At 50.2% G+C, this 18,906-nt stretch overlaps 2 protein-coding genes across 3 annotated transcripts; both read left to right on the top strand.

Moving 5' to 3' along the window:
- Nucleotides 1–210: 210 nt before the first annotated feature.
- NACC2 (NACC family member 2) lies at nucleotides 211–6,515 on the top strand (the record flags this gene model as incomplete). Its single annotated transcript, XM_083375425.1, has 5 exons — nucleotides 211–1,072; nucleotides 2,210–2,377; nucleotides 3,782–3,887; nucleotides 4,556–4,653; nucleotides 5,262–6,515. The coding sequence occupies 5 exons, from the start codon at nucleotides 211–213 to the stop codon at nucleotides 5,753–5,755; spliced, it is 1,728 nt and encodes a 575-aa protein (XP_083231551.1). The 3' UTR covers nucleotides 5,756–6,515.
- Nucleotides 6,516–10,882: 4,367 nt separating this feature from the next.
- UBAC1 (UBA domain containing 1) lies at nucleotides 10,883–18,371 on the top strand. Of its 2 annotated transcripts, none has more exons than XM_083374924.1 (10): nucleotides 10,883–11,137; nucleotides 12,976–13,096; nucleotides 13,703–13,776; nucleotides 14,204–14,311; nucleotides 14,933–15,035; nucleotides 15,196–15,304; nucleotides 15,677–15,911; nucleotides 16,704–16,790; nucleotides 17,334–17,472; nucleotides 17,772–18,371. In XM_083374924.1, the coding sequence occupies exons 1-10, from the start codon at nucleotides 11,000–11,002 to the stop codon at nucleotides 17,885–17,887; spliced, it is 1,230 nt and encodes a 409-aa protein (XP_083231050.1). In that variant the 5' UTR covers nucleotides 10,883–10,999; the 3' UTR covers nucleotides 17,888–18,371. The 2 variants fall into 2 exon arrangements, with proteins under 2 accessions (XP_083231050.1, XP_083231051.1); XM_083374925.1 differs by lacking the exon at nucleotides 10,883–11,137 and adding an exon at nucleotides 13,268–13,367.
- The last annotated feature ends 535 nt before the right edge of the window (nucleotides 18,372–18,906 follow it).

Raw genomic sequence — 18,906 nt, 5'->3', positions numbered from 1 at the left:
GTTGCCCAGCGTCTGAATTCTGATCACCCGGTGACCTCAAGCAGTCACTAAATGAATTGTTGTAAGCCGAGGACTACCTATATTCAGTTTTCTTATTGCTGCCCAGCTCAACCAAGTGTGTTTCTCTCCCTCTCCTCCCCCCACCCCACCCCCACAGATGCACTTTGTGTCGGGCGCTGTCACGCTGAGTGTGTAAGGCTGGGGCGAGACATGTCGCAGATGCTGCACATCGAGATCCCCAATTTTGGGAACACCGTGCTGGGCTCCCTGAACGAGCAGAGGCTGCTGGGGCTCTACTGCGATGTCTCCATCGTGGTCAAGGGCCAGGCCTTCAAGGCCCACCGGGCGGTGCTGGCCGCCAGCAGCTTGTACTTCCGGGACCTCTTCAGCGGGAACAGCAAAAGTGCGTTTGAGCTGCCCAGCTCCGTCCCGGCCACCTGCTTCCAGCAAATCCTCTCCTTTTGCTACACCGGCAAGCTGACCATGGCAGCCAGTGAGCAGCTGGTGGTGATGTACACGGCGGGATTCCTGCAAATCCAGCACATTGTGGAGAAAGGGACCGACCTCATGTTCAAGGTCAGCTCTCCCCACTGTGACTCTCAGACGGCCATGATCGAAGAGGCCGGCTCGGAGCCCCAGAGCCCCTGCAACCCCGTGCAGATGGCCTCCATGCCTTACGTCATGTCCCCGTCGGTACCCATCCCGCTCCTCACCCGGGTCAAGCACGAGAACCCGGAGCAGCAGACGCCGCTGCCGGGACTGCCGGCCAAGAGGTCCCTGGAGGGGGGCCTGCGAGACACGGCGGCGGGCAGCTCCTCAGGCACCACGGCGGTGAAGCTGTCCCGCGTCTCCTACTACGGGGTGCCCAGCCTCGCCCCACTCATCTCCAGCATCCCGCAGGCTCCGTACATCCAGGGAGAGCGGACGAGTCCCGGGGCCAGCAGCATCCCCACCACAGACAGCCCCACATCCTACCACAACGAAGAGGATGAGGAGGATGATGAAGCCTACGACACCATGACGGAAGAGCAGTACGGGCAGATGTACATCAAGTCTACAGGCAGCTATGCAGGTAATCCTGTTTGCTTCACCTTCCCCATATGCTTCACAGAATAGCAAAGTTGGAAGGGACCTTGGAGGTCTTCTAGTCCAACCCCTCGCTCAGACAGGAAACCCTACACCATTTCAGACAAAGGGTGGTCCAGTCTCTTCTTAAAAGCCTCCAGCGTTGGAGCATTCACAGCTTCTGGAGGCAAGCCGTTCCACTGAGTAGTTGTCCTCACTGTCAGCAAATTCCTTAGTTCCAGGTTGCTTCTCTCCTTGATGAATTTCCATCCGTTGTTTCTTGTTTTGCCTTCAGGTGCTTTGGAAAATAAGTTGACCCCTTCTTCTTTGTGGCAGCCCCTCACATATTGGGACCCTGCTATCATGTCTCCTCCCCTGGTCCTTCTAGAGTTTGTTGTCTACCTCTTCTGAACTCTTTCTTTATCTCCTCTGCTTTTATGCTGAGATGGATCTCAAATGTCGGGTTTGGCAATTTTGGGGGCAACTCCGAACTGTGGCTCAGGAGAGTGGTGCTTTCCCGACTTTGAGCAGGAGAAACATTGAGTGTTTGGGTTTTAGTGTTGAATGTTGAAAAGTCTCTGGTTATATTGGCAGCCTGCTCAGGGGAAGCCACCGCTCTGAGATCTTGAGAAAGCCAACCAGGCAGTCAAAAGAAATGGATTGGATTGTTTGACAATCATTGTCAGATCTTGGTTTTTTATTCTTCTTCCTCCTTCTGTGGGTTTAAGAGTCCTCAGCCCCAAGATTGCTCATAAGTAGTAATGAAAGTGGGTCTTCCGAGAGCGAAGAAGGGCTGACCCTGCAAAAAACAGGATCCTTCGAGTCGAGCTCAGCCTCTGGTGACTTCAAGTAGTCCTCTAGCATTAGGTATCTTCCATGACTTGAGTTATTTGTAAAAATAATACAAATAATTAAAATAAAAACCATAATAGTGGTTTGCAGCAAGGTGCGGTCAGCGCTCAGCCCGTCGTCCCTCCCCACTGAAAAGCAACACCAGGAGCTGATTTTCACTCCTTGCACCATGCCAGAAAAGAACCCAGGTTACATTTCCAACCAACTCTTTGCGAGAACAATTTTACACACTGACCCCCCCCCCCTCACCCCCCAATTCCCGTGTGTGACTTTTCTCCTCCTCTTTTCCAAGGGCCTCCAGAGAAGCCGGAGCAAATTCCCGTGGAGAGCCGCTCCTGTGTCCTGATACGGCGTGATTTGGTAGCTCTTCCGGCAAGTCTCATTAGCCAGATCGGTTACCGTTGCCACCCAAAGCTCTACTCGGAAGGTGATCCCGGAGAAAAACTTGAACTGGTTGCAGGTATTTATGAACAGGACCCGTCTCTGGGTGGGCAAAGCAACGCCCGCTTTAGGCCATGAGCCCCACACGCGTGAAAAGGAAATTATAACCATCCGTTATAACGGATGAGAACCTTAAACTCACCACCTGATGAGAATGGCGGGAAATTACAGCTGAGCTGCAGTCTTGGTGCTGAAGTCCCATCTTAGTTGGATTGATGGGAGGGAAGCAATGACTTTTCTTTCAAGATCATTATTATTCTTATGGCTCATCGCACAGTCAGCCAGATGTTCAGAGTGGATTTGGCATTTTTGTCCAATAACCAAGTCCTTCCCAAGAACCTGAGATACGAAGACGTTCTTGTCTGATAGGGTTAAGTGGATGTCAACCATTCCAAGCAGATGCAACTGACCGATAGGGAGTTTGTCAATGCCAACGGCATTCAGGTGTTCAAACAGTACATTATTATGGCTCACCGCACAGTCGGCCAGATGTTTAGACTAGATTTGGCACTTTTGACCACCTATTGAGACCTTTCCAAGGACCTCAGATAGGCAGATGTGGCCATCTGATGGTGTCAGGACGGAAGCTGTTCCAAGCCCAGCTGCCCTTTGCAATTGACGGATGATGCTTTTGTCAGTGCCAGCGGTGGTCAGGTGGTGCTCCAGATGTTTTGGAATTGCATCCAAGGCGCCCTCGACTGCTGACACTACCTGCAGGGAATTATTGATTTTATTTATTTTTTTAAATCATCTAATTGAATTCCCTCACGCTCCCTTCGTCCCTCCCTTTCCCGGCTTCTTCCCAAGATCATGCAGATGTCCAGGCGGTCAGGAGAAACAAAGGACACCAAATTGTGTTGGTTGCTTTGCTATACAGCTGTACAGGTTGTCCTCGACCTACGGCCATGGCTGAGCCCCAAAACTGGTTGTTAAGTGAGTTTTAGCAGCAGAGGTTGTAGGATTTCAGTTCCCCTTCTCACCCAATACAGCTGTGGCGTTCGCTCACAGAGCTTGGCCCTTTTCCCAGCCACCCTTCATCTTAGTTAACATAGCCCTGGCCGGCTGGAGGCTCAACACAGACTTCAGCTGGTTGGAGAAGGTCCAGTGGTCCTTGAGGGAGGCCTCGAACTCCTTTCTCCCAGCTGCCCATCAAACACCTTCACCTCTTCTCCATGGGTTGAGGCCAAGTCAGAAGAACGGCCGACGCCCCGTGTCTTCCTCTGGAAGTCCACCTTCCCAGCTGTTGGGAAGCATCTCGGTGTCCACTTGGTTGTGTCTGTCCCAAGGTCTGGCTGCTTCCATTGGTCCCAGGTGTGGTTTCTCCAGGGCTGCCAAAGTTCCAGCATCTGGGATGGTGGACGGTGGCTGCAGCTGCTTAGCCTCTCTCCTTTTCTCCTCCTCCTCCTCCTCTTCTTTTTCCCAGGTTCTGGGGTTTACATCACCCGAGGACAGCTCATGAACTGTCACCTCTGTGCAGGTGTGAAACACAAAGTCCTCCTCCGACGCCTCCTGGCCACGTTCTTCGACAGGTAGGGTGACCCATCACCTGCCCTGCCCTGCCTTTTCTGACTTTCCTACAGCCAGAAAGGAACGGCAAAGAGCTTTGTGGAGTTAGAGCAGAACCCAGAAGAACCACTCTGAAAATCAGGAAGGTTAGGCAGGACTAGAACTCGCCGTCTCCTGGTGATTGGCCGAAGGTCACCCAGCTGGCTTTCGTGTCTATGGGCTCCTCCTTTAAAGGAGGGTGGGTGGGTTAGGATCTGCCAGAGCCCTCCGGCTCTTGTGCTCAGCCGTGGGAGACAGACGCTGCCTTTGGGGAGATTTTGTCCCGAGGTCAGAGAGGTGGACTTGCAGCTCCCAGAATTCCTCAGCCAGCCTGGCCCGTGTGGATAATTCTGGAAAATGAGATCCACACGTGTGGCAGGCACTGGGTGCGGGAGGATAGTGGAGGTCCTTGCATAAAATAACATCAGAAGGCTCTTTTATCCGGTTGCTGATAGTTTTGAAAAACCAAGGTACTTTTTAAAAAAGTGATCCGGGAATGCTGGTGATTCTGGATTTTTTTTTTTCAGTTTTAAGATCTGTGGACTTCAGTTCCCAGAATTCCCCAGCCAGCAAGGCTAGCTAAGTGGTTGTAAGTTTTGGCCTACCTCTTCCTGAGGTTTTTTTTCTCCCCCCCTGCTTCTTCTGGAAACAGGAACACCTTGGCCAACAGTTGCGGAACAGGAATCCGCTCTTCCACCAGTGACCCCAGCCGGAAACCCCTGGAGAGCCGAGTGCTTAACGCTGTGAAATGTAAGTGGGCGGGTACGGACAGCCCTTTGGGGAGCTGATGATTATTTTAATCTTTCCTAAAACCAAGCAGAGGAAAAGGTGGGTTTCTCTCCCACCTCTTGCTAGCGAGAGGTGCTTAAAACGGAGCAGTCAATAACATAGTCAGCTGTTTCCCAATTCTCCTTCCATTGGGATGGGGGAGGGGGGAACTTTGGATGGGTGGAGATAGACAGACGGACGGACGGACGGATGGATACAAGATGGAAGAATGGAGAAATTTATTACTATCATTCTATTTTTATTCTGCCTTTTATTTATATTTTTATTTGGATGGATGGATGGATGGATAGATAGATAGATAGATAGATAGATAGATAGATAGATGATAGATAGATAGATAGATAGATAGATAGATAGATAGATAGATAGATCAGACTTTCCAGAACAGAATCCCCACCATGTCTGTCTAGACAGCCACAAGTCTCCTCAAAGCCCTCTCATTTCTTGATCCTCACTTCCAGAGGAGGGGCTCCCGTGGACAGATACTTACCCAGACCACCCTGTGAGTTGCCATGGCAGCCTCTTCCCGCCCTCGGCTAACCCCCACCCCTCACCCCCTGTCTTTGCAGTGTATTGTCAGAATTTTGCCCCCAGTTTCAAGGAGAGTGAGATGAATGTCATCGCGGCCGACATGTGCACCAACGCCCGCCGGGTGCGCAAGCGGTGGCTTCCCAAGATCAAGTCCATGCTGCCCGAGGGGATGGAGATGTACCGCTCCGTCATGGGCTCCACCACCACAAACGTCCTCCTGGATCCCGAATTCCAGCCTTCCTCCGCTCAGATGTTTGAACAACGGATCTATGCAGAAAGGAGAGGGGATTCCGGGACGATCGTGGCCCTCAGAACTAACACCGTCACGGTTGACCAGAGCAACGGCCCCTTGTTTGAGCCGAGCGAGGAGGGCGAAGGGGCCAGCTCGGTCATCCAGGAGTCTGCCGGGCCAGAAGCCATGGCTTCCGATACCCAAAGCACCTCCCCGCCCTTCGAAGACGGGCCGGGCTCCCCCAGCCGGCCAGAGACGCCTGCGGCGAGGCCAGAGGCGGCCTACGGGGGGCCCTTATGAACCAGACCGCTCTCTGGAGGGATCTGTAATCCTAAAGCTGCTTGCATGTTCTTATTAATTACAAAAGAAACAAAAAACACACACGTGATCAAACCATTTACCTACTGAACTGCTACCGTTGCCTGAGAAAATTTTGATTTTTTTAGTCTGCTCGTATTTAGGATCCCTGGAGGCGTTGCCTGGTGGGAGGACCTCTTTCTTCCCAGATTAGTACAGAAGGAGTAGCGGGGTTCCTTCCCTCCAAAAATAAGGAACGAGGCCACGTTCACCCCCACCGCCGTCCTGTTTAGCAACAAAGAACCAGCCGTCTGGGCTTGCGAGACGTTAGTTGTGATCGTTTTCCTGGTTTGATTCAGTTTGGTTTGGGGCAGGTCCTTGGCTGGATCTTTGGGTTGAATCCTTGGCCGGAGGTCTGCATTGTTGAGCATCCCGGAGAAACTCACCCGAGCAGGCTGTAGTAAATGGGGAGCTGCGTTCCCCACACTAATGGGCATAAAAAGTTGGGATATCTTTCCACCATTCCTCTCCTCCAATTCCGTCGTCCGGCTTTCGAATCTTGCAAAGAAAAGTGTTGGCTCCGTTTGCAAGGAAGCTCTGGGCAAAAGGCACCACCCTGAGTTTAAGGGAGTTTGAGATGTCTAGGTTTTCTGCCTGGAGCACTTTACGCTCTTTAAGACCTGGGGACTTCAACTCCCAGAATTCCCCAGCCAACACAGAATTCTGGGAGTTGAAGTCCATACATCTTAAAGTGACCACCGAGATTGAGAAAGGTTGGTATAAAGCAATTTGAAGCAATGTTTGACTCCTCGTATGAACAGGTCCTGCTTAGTTGCTCAGGGCAAAATGGAGAGTTGAGTGCATTATGGGGGTGGGGGGGATGTATGGGAGGGAACCATAGGCTTCTTGGCTCTGTCACCCGGGAATGGGGGAGCTACTTATAGCAAAACCCATGCCATTTGGCCATTTGTAGCTCATGTGGACTTTTTTCCCCACTGCATTTGAGTCTAACTTTATGTGAGAAAGGAAGAATTGCTGGCTTTGCGTTGGAGATTGTGCACCCTAGTTGAATAGCCGGCTTTGGATTCCCCCACCTCCCCCCAAAAGAAATCCATTCGGTCATTCTCCCAAACTACGACGGGAAGACCTAATCCGCCTGTGGCAAGACTTTCGCTTTGAAAAGGTTGCGATTGTGGCTGGCAGCACAGCCTCCAAATATGGCTGCTTTGCTTGGCATTGAGCTTCAGGGAAATTAAAGAGGAGCCCGTCTCCTCTTGGGGATTTCAAGGACTTTTCGATTTATTTTCCTGGAAGCAATAAGGAATTTTTTTTTTTTAAAAAAATGGTCTGGCCCAGCTGATAGTACTGGGATCTCTTCCTGGTTTCTCTTCCCTTTACCTAGCCAAACCCACCTGCCTTTAGCTTCTTTTGCAATCTGCCAGGGGGATGATCCATCCATCCTGCCCCCCCTCCCCCCCCGTAAAAGTCGCAGGACGAAAGCAAATACTTGAACGGCTCAGAACAGGATCCGCAGAGAGCATCGCGTTGCACAGTTCGAATATATTTTTGTATCAAGCACAATTTTATGTATGTCTTTCTTTTTGGAGTGAGTTTGGGGGGGGCGGGAAGAGGTGGGCTTGGATTTTCTCGCTGGCTTTTGACTTTCGGACAAGAAGGAAAGAGGGAAAAGAAGAAAAAAAAACCTGAAGACAATGTGAACAGTTTTAAGGCAGGGGGGGGTGTTCCCAGCCTTCGAAGGGGGAGTCCAGCCACTTGCACTAAATGACCCCCGTGATGTGGGGCGGGGGTCCTTGGTGGCCCCTCTTGGAGGCCCTTCCCAGCCAGAAAGGAAAACAGTGACAGCCCCCCCCTCCAAAAAAAACAAAACACAACCACTTGGCCACGAAGGACTGCAAAACAAAGGGGAAATTAATCACAACCTGGTTTTTTCTCAGTGCCTTATTCTGTTCCTCCCCATGGAGAGAAAAAAAAAAGATTTGATTTCCATAGCTTATTCAATTCCCTTTTCCATTCTCCCCCCCCCCCATTCATTGACCATGCCCTTCCCCAACCTGGCACTCCTGTCCTGGGTTGGATCCCAACCTCCATGCTTCCCAGCCAGGTGACTCTGGGAAGGGCATTGGGGCCCGGAAACTGTCCTGGGGCTGTATTGAGGCGTCCCATCAAGGTGGGAACGACATCCCTGTAGATTTAAGCTAGGAAAAGAGAAAATATGTATTTATGGTATGTCTGCACCTTTATTCTGAATGCTTGACTGTTAGCAATATTACCTGTGTATATTATATTATATATATATAAATATTATATATGTATATGAAAAGTTATATCAAGCACCTTTTTAAAGAAGAGAAGTCTGTAAAAAGAAAACTCGGATAGACTTTAGCGATGGCCACGATGGGGAATCCTTGTAGGATTTCTTCCCATTTTCTGGAATTTGGGGATTTTGCAGGTCTCCTGTTGCCCTCCTCTCCCATCCGTGGTCTTTAATTCCACGGGGGTGGGCAGAGGGGGCTGTCCTCTGAAGCCCCCCCTCGGAGTCTACCCCAAAGCGAAAACGTCAGGTTCCAGAAATTCATTTTCATTCCAAAGTTGATATTAAGCCATATTCTGCACATTGTCATTTGTTTCACTTTCTCATTTCGGTTTAATTTCCTTGGTGGGATGGGAAATGCTTTTAATTCTGCTCTTACGTTGCCGTAGAAATGATCTGGATGTTAAAAGAAATATCACACAGCCAAATCTTCCTTCCTCCCTTCCCTCTGTTGCTTCTCCCTTCCTTCCTTCCTTCCTTCGTCTACATCTCCCTCCTCCTATCCTCCCCTCTTCCTCCTTTGCTCCTTCTTTCTTTCTCTCTTTCTGATTTCCTTCTCTCGTCTCCTCAGCTAGGATTTCCATCCCTTCCTTGGAAAGAACCCATCGGCCACCGCCAAGCAGTCTTAAGCATTTCCTTCTTCCTTTGGGCCTTTTTCTGTTTTTCCCTTTGTTCTCTCTTGGCTCCAAATTGACCTCACTTTGAAACATCTGGCCCTTCCACCCCCACCCCTCCCCCCAATGTGGCCTTAAGAAAGACACCGGTAGATCCTACTGGCATATAAAGTTTTGTCCCCCCCCCCTCCCTTTCTTCTGATGTCCTCCGGGTGCAGCTCAAGGCGTCTCCCTACCTGCCAGATGGTTTCAAAGAGAGGAAGAGACCCCTCCACCTTTGCAGTTGGGAAGGGGGCTCACTTCTAAAGGCTGCCAACCCCCCCCCCCCCAAAAAAAATCATGGTAGCTCTCTCCCCCTAGCCCTCATTTCTGCAGCCTCCTCTTGCAGACTTTTTGCTGACCTGCCCCTCTCTAGATAAATTCCTAACCCCCCCCCCCAAAAAAAACTGGTTGCATGGAGCCCTCTGCCAGGTCCAGATGTTCAGGGACTACAGAGGTGGCACCCTTCCCAAGGACATCTTTGCTGGACAAAAGACCATCACATTCCTGCTCTAGCTTCCCAACAGCGAGAGATCACTTTGGGTCTATTCTTTCAAGCTGATATATACATCTCACCCAATAGCACTAGTTCAGCAGTTGTAATATTTGCCGTGAATTTTGGGGGAGTAGATTGAAACATTTGAGGGAGATGGGCAGTCCAGAAATACAATATCAAAAGGGAAAACATCCATTTAATGTCCACATTCCTGTAGTTGCTGCTGTGAAAACCCCTTTTATTCAAATCTGCCAAAATCTCCCAACAGCAAATATTTTTGCTAGGATAGAAGCAAAATTCACTGGCGCTTCTAAACTTCTCCAAACCTTTCCAGGCTCAAATCTGCTTTCCCCCCCCCCAACTTATTTGCACTTTTGCGACCGAAACCGGGAGGGGGACAGGGCGGGCGAGTGGGCCACACCTTGCAATACTATTTTTTGAGCGTTCCGAAATGATAAAAAACAGAAGTTTATGCGTGAGTGTGTTGATATTTTTTTGACTTGAACCTTTGGATGGCACTTGAGTCTCAAAAATGTCAGTCTTGGCGATCGTTGAGAAGCGTCTTAAGGGAACAACGATGTTCAAGGAGTCTGTATCAAAGTATCCAATAGTACTGTAATTCATGACTGTTAATAATAAAAATAATAATTCCAGTGCTTAGAAGGAAGTTTTTGCAGTGCTGCCGAAAATTACGTTTCAGCTGTGCTAACTCACTTCTTTTCTGTTGGTTGTTTACGTGCCATTTCTCTCATATCTAGCTCAAGACTGTTACGTTAAGCCTTGATTGATGATCTATTAAACCGTAACTGCATCCAAATAATAAAGCAAGGTTTAAAGTCGTCATCCCTTGGCTCTAATAGGAGTTCAGAGTGTGGTCAGACCTATTTCATATACTGTAAAGAGAAAAAAAAATCAATTTAAAAAAACAAAATGTGATAATGAATGAGAAAATGCTTTGTAAAATTCACATTTACAAAATAATAAAGTATGTTGAAAATTACGCCTCCTGTTCCCGTTCTTTCCCAGTGTCTTCAAAAGCCCCTCAGAGTCTCCTGAATCACGAGATGGGCAGCAAATAAATTTGATAAATTAATTAAAGCTTGGGATGACATACTGCCAGCTTTTGGTCCCAACAAGCTCCATTTGAATAGCAATTGTTTGTTATTATATGTTTATCCCGCCTTTATTATTTTATAAATTACTCGAGGCAGCGAACATCCCTAATTATTAAACGTGTGTGCTGCCCGACTCTCAGTGGTTCAACTCAACAATGCAACGACGAAATTGCAATAAAATAGACGTCATTAAGAAATCAAGGACCGAGTGAAGCCAGGCTCCGGGTGGAGACTTCCCGGGCTAAGCCCGTTTCCCCGCTTGGACGTGGACGGGCGCCAGGAAAAGGGACGGTAGCTCTTTGCCTGCAACCCAGAGGTGCGACGCCATCGCTGCCCGCCTTTCCTGGCCTGGAGAAGGGAAGCAGGAGCGATGTGCGCGGGAAAGACTCGGGGACTGAACCCCCATTTGGGGGATCCGAAAACCACGCGCCGGACCCATAGGCGCTACGAGGCTGCAATCCCCGGCCCGGCCGCCGGGGGCGGCAAAGGGGCGAACCAGCTCCGGTCTAGAAAGGCTGCCTCTCGCTCTCCCCGGGCCCAGAGCGGAAGAGGCGGGGCGCCGCGCGGCCCGCCCATTTCCGGCGCGGGGGCCAGTCGGTGGGGCCGGGCCGGCCCGCGGGCCCTGAGGCGGCGGCGGCGGCGGCGGCGGCGATGTTCGTGCAGGAGGAGAAGATCTTCGCGGCGAAGGTGCTGCGGCTGCGGATCTGCGCGCTGGACGGCGCCGAGTGGCTGGAGGAGGTCCCGGAGGACACGGCCATCGAGCGCCTCAAGGAGCGCTGCCTCAAGCACGTAAGCCCCCCCGGGGGGACTACAGCGCCCCTCGTCCGCGGCCGGACCCGCCCCACGGCCTAGGGGCCGGACTGCGTCGGGCTGCCCTTCAGAAGGGGCTGGCTACGGTGCCCATCGTCCACAGCCGGCACGGCTAGGTCGGCCCCCACCTGGGGCTCCTGGCAGAGGTGGCGGACTACGTAGCCCATCTCATTTGGCCAGTGTGGCCTCCTGAGCTGCCGAGCCCCTTTAGAGAGGGCGACGCCGGCGCCCATCGTCCTCAGCCAGCCCCTGCCAGTAGTGATGGGGCTCCTTTGTCCTTCATGCCCCGCCACCCTCTTCTTCTGAGCCATTCGGATTGGATTGACTCCAGTGCCCATCATCCTCAATCAGCACTGCTGCCTGCGCACACTTGGGACTTGTGTCAGAGTGTTGCACTACATAGCCCATCATATTTGACCCCTGCACCTCCTCATGCCCTTTAGAGGGCATTGTCCACAGTGCCCATCATCCTCAGCCAGCACTCTGGCCCACTTCCCCGTGGAGCTCCTGACGGGGGTGGTGGATTACATAGCCCATCGTAACGAGCTAGAGGGATTGACTACAGCCTCCATGGTTCCCAGTCAGCACAGCTTATCTCCAGACCTGGGGTGGGGTGGGCTAATCTTGAAAGCAACCGGTCTCCCCAGTTGCTGTTTACACCCAAGAAAGTCTTTGCAGTAACCAAGTTTAAAAGGCAATATCGGCAGAAAGAACTTTGGGGGCCTGGTGGGAATCTCCAGGGCATATCCAGAGTGTCTATTCAGATCAATTTTCCCTTCCTTTGTGAGAAATAAAAAACGGGCTTGTTTAACAGTCACACAGATGTGTCCTGAGCCAACCCTGACTTTGCATTTCAAAGTTATTTTTGGACTGAAATATCCCAAAACAGATGCTTTCCATAAAGAAAAAAAACGTGTATTTAGTTTTTGCATAGCTTGCATGTTCATATGCGAAAATACAAGTGTTTTAAGAACAAGCTCACACCGTATAGTATTTGGATGATTTCCTTTTGTGGCTCAAAACATGGAGAAACCATCCCTGAAATGGGCCAATAAGAGTGTACGGTGAACTTTTGGGGAACACCAAATGAATCTTTAGTTTCATTTTTGGTGATCTGCCCACTTTATTTTAAGAAAAGAGGGAAAGTTTTTTGCATTTCCATTTTATTTTATTTTTCTTTTGTAAACAGGCACAGGTTTCTAAATGAACAATATTTTAGCAAATGACTGTTCTACCTCTAAAGACAGCCAATCTGGATGCTGAAAGGGATATTAACTCAGACATTTACCTAGAGTGGCAAGCCTTATGTTTGGGATCAGCTGATAACATCTCCTGTCGCCTGCAAAAGGTCATCGCGGGGGAATATAAAAATAAACCAGCCCTGACATTATCGCAGAAGAAAGTCATATTATGGAAGGCAGCCGAGCTCTGTAGAAACCTCATATATGTGTAAAAATTCCCATTATTTCTCTGATCAGTCTGCACAAGTAATCCTCAACTTACGAGCACAGTTGGCACCAGAATGCCTGTTGTTAAAACATGCTAGTTTAGTGCGTTATGCCCAATTTCACAATGTTTTTCCCGTGGTTGTTAAGTGAATCACTGCAGATAAGTGAATCATTTCGTTGTTAAGTGCAAAAAAAGGCAAACAAGATCCTCTGACAAGCGGGAAACTCAGACTCACTTAACAACCGTGTCACTAACAAATGCAGTAATTCACTTAAAAACTGTCTAACTTAGCCACAGAAATGTTGACGACGAGGCAGCTTTAAAAGGTTCACTCTCCTCCCTGCTCTTCCTCCCCCCCCAATCCCCAGTGCTTGCCGGGCAGCCTCGAGGACCCGAAATGTGTGACGCACCACAAACTCATCCACGCCGCTTCGGAGAAGGTGCTGAGTGACACCAAGACGGTCTCTGAGGAAAACATTCAGGATCGAGGTGAGGGAGGGGCTGGCGTCACACGGCGTTCAGAACACCCAACTCTGAAAGGCAGAAAGGCAAGATTGAATGCATTGTGGATGCCCTCCTTTGAGAGCTGTCTCGAATATCGGGGGGGGGGATTAAGGTTTAAGTATCCTCATTCTTTACAATCCAACCTATCTACTGCAGGAATCCCCGCTACAGGATGCCCAGCAGATGGCCAGCCGGCCTCTGCTTAAATCCTTGTGGCAGAGAGTCCTCCCTGCTCATCTGGCCATCTCTTACCCTGGTAGGAACTGTCCTTCTGCCTCAGAGTGACCACAGATATTTCCCTTGGTATTTATTGACTTCCACCTTCCTTCTGCCCTTCTTCCTCTTTTTTCCTTTTCCTTCCTTCCTTCCTTCCTTCCTTCCTTCCTTCCCTCCCTCCCTCCCTCCCTCCCTCCCTCCCTCCCCTAGTACCAATTTTAAGCGTAGCCTTTATTTCCAAGGATGTCTGTTTCTCCACCTTAGCAGCCCAAAGATTGCTGGTAGGGAATTCTGGGAGTTCTTCCATCCTATCAAAGCAGAAAATGAAGCCAGCCATGACATCTCATTCCATTTATTTCCCTCTCGTCTCCTTAGATGTTTTGGTCCTGGTGAAGAAAAGGGCCCCCCCAGCGCCTCCAAAAATGGCCGACGTCTCTGCTGAGGAAAAGGTGAGTTCCGAGGGCTGGGATGTGGAAAAACTCTCGGCCTTTGTGCGTCAAGCTGCACTTTAGCACCTGCTCCCTCCTTTCATCCCTTAGTCACATCCCCAGCCTGGATTGTTTACCACGTGAAACTTGGGCAAAAGTGAGCTTTTGTCATGGAAGCCGGCTGGGTGACTTTGGGCCAGTCCCTCAGCGCAACCCACCTCACAGGGTGGTTGTGGGAAAAAGAGGAGGAGAAGGAAGGCATGTTAGATATGTTCGCCTCCTTGAATTATTTCAAAAATAATAAAGGCAGGAGACAGATAAACAAACGAACAAATATAAGGGAGGCCTCCCATCTTAAAAATAAGCTTAGTTGTCCTTTGGGGCAGCCAGAGTACTTGGCGGTCAACAGGCCAGGGGTTGTCTGAATGTGGATTCCTTTCCCATCCAGCGGAAGCAGGAACCGAAGGCGCCCAACAATGAGGCCATCCTGAAAGCCACCACCAGCCTCCCTTCCCACAGCGTGGATCGGAGCGTGGCCTACCACAACATTAGAGACGTGAGTGCTTGGCTTCTCCTGGGGCGGGGCGTGGGGGGTGGTTTGACAACAACCACCTTGGAGACTCCACGTATTGCCAATCTCGACGCTTCCTTTGAAGAGAATTGACAGCTCAGGCAGGACGATAATCCTTGTGAATCCCAATCTGGAGCCAGGCCAGTGAACAAATCCACCCCACGTCCTTGTCGTTCGTCAATGTACTAGTTTCATTTCAGCTCCAATTGAGCTCTTAAGGACAGCAGACATTTGGGGCGGGGGGGGGGAAGGATGACCCTTGAGCATCGCTGAAAATCCCTCTCTTAGAAGCAGGAACTGTAAATGTCGGGGTAGCTGCAAAACGGGCAGTTTTAGGAAAGTGGATCCATATACGAATTATAATGAAACACAGGCCCAGTGATTGTTTTCAGGAGGCAAATAATTGTTTTTGAGAGTCTCAAGGGCCCTGGAAAATTAAAAAAAAAAAAAAAAGGTTGGGGGGGGGGAATACCGTGCATTGAAAAATCAACTAAACTGAAATTAATTCTTCTGCCAAAAGTCAGTGCTAATGGCAGAATGCCAAGGAAAGGAAAGGGGCGTTTTTGGGAAGTGTCTTTAGATGTGTTAATTTCTTCTTCCTTGTAGTTTCAGACGGAGCTTCGGAAAATCTTGGTCTCGCTCATCGAAGTGGCCCAGAAACTTCTAGCCCTGAACCCGGATGCTGTCGAGCTCTTCAAGAAGGCAAACGGTTTGCATCCTGCCTTTATTATTCTCATAAATAACTCAAAGTCACCTTCCTCCTCCTATGGGTTGTTAAATGAATGGCTTTAGGCTGAGGACTCCCTGAACAAAGACAGCCTCCTACAGAATCCAGCCCATCCTTACCCAGCCCTTTTTTCTTTCCCCAGCCATGTTGGATGAAGACGAGGATGACCGAGTGGACGAGGTTGCTCTGCGCCAGCTGACCGAAATGGGCTTCCCCGAGAGCAGAGCCATCAAAGCCCTTCGCCTCAGCCAGTAGGTGGCATGGGGGGGGGAACCGTTGGGCTCATGTCAGTGCGTGGAACACAGAACAGGGCAGTGCCCTGTTCCCCCGTGACGTCGCCCTGGGTGTGTCTCTGCCAACAAACCCCTCTCTTTCTCTTTCCGCAATTGCAATAAGCGTGTTGTGAAAAAGGTCTCCTGCAAGTGGGGGTTGGACTAGAAGACCTCCAAGGTCTTCCAACTCTATGAGGAGAAGAAGAGAAGAGAAATAGAAGGTTGAATTGAATTGAATTCTTTATTAGCCAAGTGTGATTGGAAACACAAGGAATTTGTTGCGTATTATTATCCTGGCTATCTATTATTATCGATTATTCCGTGTACTGACATGTGTCCTTCATCCTGCAGCATGTCTGTGACTCAGGCCATGGAGTGGCTCATTGAGCATGCCGATGACCCCACGGCTGACGCCCCCATGCCCGGCCACGTCCCCGTGGAAAGCGCAGCCAGAGAAGCGGGGCCCGCCATCCCCCCGGCGGTCAATGGGGCCAGCTCAGCGGCCGCCCGGGAGGAGCCCAGAGACGAGCTGACAGAAATATTCAAGAAGATACGAAGGAAACGAGAGTTTCGTCCGGATCCGCGGGTACTCTTCCCTGCTCCGGGTTTTCCCCCTTGCCAGCCCGTTTGCACCCCCCAGGATACTCGGCGCCCGGTACGGGGGATCCATCCTCAGCTTACAACCCTTTTGGCTGTAAAGCTTTTTTACTTCCAATTTCTGGGAAAAACCCGCTTGCTGTGAACGAGCAAAAAAAAAAAAGAAAAGTTGTAAAATTGGGGCTGATCACACGGTGCCCCAAATTACAACCGTTGTGGCCGAGCTCAATTACAGTCATACCTCAAACATGACCTGTATTAATTTTTCAGGGCAGCTGGTAGAGGAGCCAGCCCCCACCCCACCCCCTCTCAGCCGTTCCTGCCCTTTTTCTCATTCAATCCCAACGACATGAAAAAGGATTTTTTTCTCATCTGGTCTGTTTTTGTTCTCGCCCCACAGAAGTAATTAAAGGTCCTCCCCAGAAATCCCTGCCCACGTGGCAGATCTAATGGAGAAAGGCTCCAGCTTTTAAAATATTTTTTATCTCCGCTGGAGCCGGAGTGGTGTAGGGAGCCAAAGGCTGGGTGAGAGGGATGCCTAGCCATTTGGTGTCTCCTACCAGTAACCTGCTCACCTCTAATCCCATTTTCCCACCAGCTGATGGCCTGCTTTGAATTCCTCTCCCCCAGAACAGCCACTCCCGTTATTTATTTCATAGGAGCCGTGCACGTCTTTGCTCCACCCCAAACTAGCCATTGGCCTTGGGGGTCCCAGGAATGGGACGCAAGAAATGGATCCGGTTGGGCAACCCATGTAAGCATTTCCACGGTTCCTTTTCAGGCAGTGGCGGCCTTAATGGAGATGGGCTTTGACGAGAAAGAAGTGGTGGACGCCCTCAGGGTCAACAACAACCAGCAAAACGCCGCTGTGAGTCTCTCGCAACTTCTGCAGGGCTGCCTGGCTTCTTACATGCTGCCTATCCAGGGGGCTTAAATCCATGGGGGACGTGATAGCTTCTTCCAATATTTGAGGGGCTGTCACAGAGAAAAGGGGGTTGGCCTGCTCTCCAAAGCCCCTGAAGGCGGGACAAGAGGTAACCGGTGGAAACTTGTTAAAAGAGAGCTCCAACCTAGAAGTGTGCGATGCCCTATAGTGGAGTCCCAGGGGGAGGAGTTGAAACAGTTTATGTCTAGGCTATGAGGAGGCCTGTGGCTATTACCTCAGCCCTCATTCTGACCCACACGATATACAGGTCTTCTATGGAAAGCAGGCTGGTTGCAATTGTTTTTTCTGCTGTCTTAACTATCCGTTGAAGTGTTTAGCTGCCCTGTTTGGTAGCCGTGCTAAACGAGGCACTTATAGAAGTATAAATGACAGACTCCGTTGCCCTGGAGTTGCTCACCCTTCTTCTCATGTGGCACTTGAAGGGGTGCAAAGCGGTCATTCTTTGTCTTTATTTCCTCTACTCAGTGCGAGTGGCTGCTGGGTGACCGGAAGCCGACCCCCGAAGATTTAGACAAGGGAATCGACCCTGCCAGTCCTCTTTTCCAAGCCATCTTAGAAAACCCCGTGGTGCAGTTGGGGCTGACAAACCCTAAAACTCTACTTGGTAAGTCCCAGGGCTCCCCAGGAATTTGATGCAGACTTAGAAGGTGAAGGAGGGAGGAATGCTTGCATTGTAATCCAGATTTCTCTCACTTGCTGCAGCCTTCCTTGCAACTTCAACTCCCAGAATTCCCTGTGCTGCTGGAGAATTCTGGGAGTTGAAGTCCACGCATCTTAAAAATTGTGAAGGTTGAGAAACACTGATTAAAGTAACAGCAACTTTACTGGTTGCAGGTGGATGGTGATCAGCTCGCATTTATAACCATTCGCAGCACTGCCTCCATCCTCTCTTTTCTCCGACAGCTTTTGAAGACATGCTCGAAAACCCCTTGAACAGCACACAGTGGATGAACGACCCGGAAACCGGGCCGGTCATGTTACAGATCTCCCGAATCTTCCAGACGTTGAATCGCACCTAGAGGGCTCTGGCCATCTCCACTCCGCCCCGTTGGGTTTGCCGCTTTGCTCTGATCCCAGAACGAACCCGGGACGCTGATGGCCTAGGCCGAGCAGTTCGGGAAGGCACCCGACGCGCATTTTCTTTTGCCTTTTGAGTCTTTGGATTGACGTGTTACAGACTTTAAGTTTGGTTCCACTTTTGGCTTATGCCCTGCACCGTTTCTGTTTTTAGGTGTAGTAGGAGACAGTTGAATGAGAGGCTGTTTCCTTTTCTTTCAAGTGTTTTTGTTAAAAAAAAGAAAATCAGAAAATGATCCATCATTATAACTGGAAAAGGCGTTTGCAATTAGGAATCCAACAATTGGGAAAAAAATAGCACAGCCTTGTCCGTACATGCAGAGCTTCGGAAACAGCTCGGGCTTCGTTTGCACGCAAGCTCTTTCTCGGGATGTTGGTTTCTCCTCTTAAGTTATTTCTGTTGTAAAATACAGAAGGATTTTTAAACTGACGGCCTGAGAGTTTTGCTTTACCAGACTCAGACAGTACTGCCTCAGGGAATGTTGAAGATCCCAAATTTTGTCTGACGTGGTGTAGGGTCTCCTCCTGGGTTGGACTACCTGCAAGACCACCGTAGTCTCTTTCGACTCTTCTGATTCTGCCTGAATTAAAAGAATGAGGAAGCCAAGGCTGTGCACAGGGGATTTGGCATCAACCCTGCTGCGTGGCCTCTTTGCCTAGACTTGCATTGCAGCTTCTAACGGGTGGGTTGTGCATTCCCAGAGTGCCAGATTGAACCAAGGTTGAGTTAGCCATGATTCAGTGGCTGGTGCAAACACATTTTTGGTGTAATTAGGCAACCCGAGGCTGCACCAGGAAAGAGGGCGCCATCGCTGGTGGGCAGCCACTCACATCAACCTTGGGGGAGGGGGCTCTGGGATCTGCCCCAAGTAAACTGGCACCCACCAGAGTCTTGATTCTGCTCTGCCTTTAGCAGGGAAAGAATGGTTCAATGATTGTGAAGCTCGAAAAATGCATTTTC

Source organism: Vipera ursinii (assembly GCF_947247035.1).
Source record: "Vipera ursinii genome assembly, chromosome: 16".
In the NCBI taxonomy this organism is placed as follows: Eukaryota; Metazoa; Chordata; class Lepidosauria; order Squamata; family Viperidae; genus Vipera; species Vipera ursinii.
The sequence above is the reverse complement of the archived record's forward strand: the minus strand, read 5'-3'. Positions and strand labels throughout refer to the sequence as shown.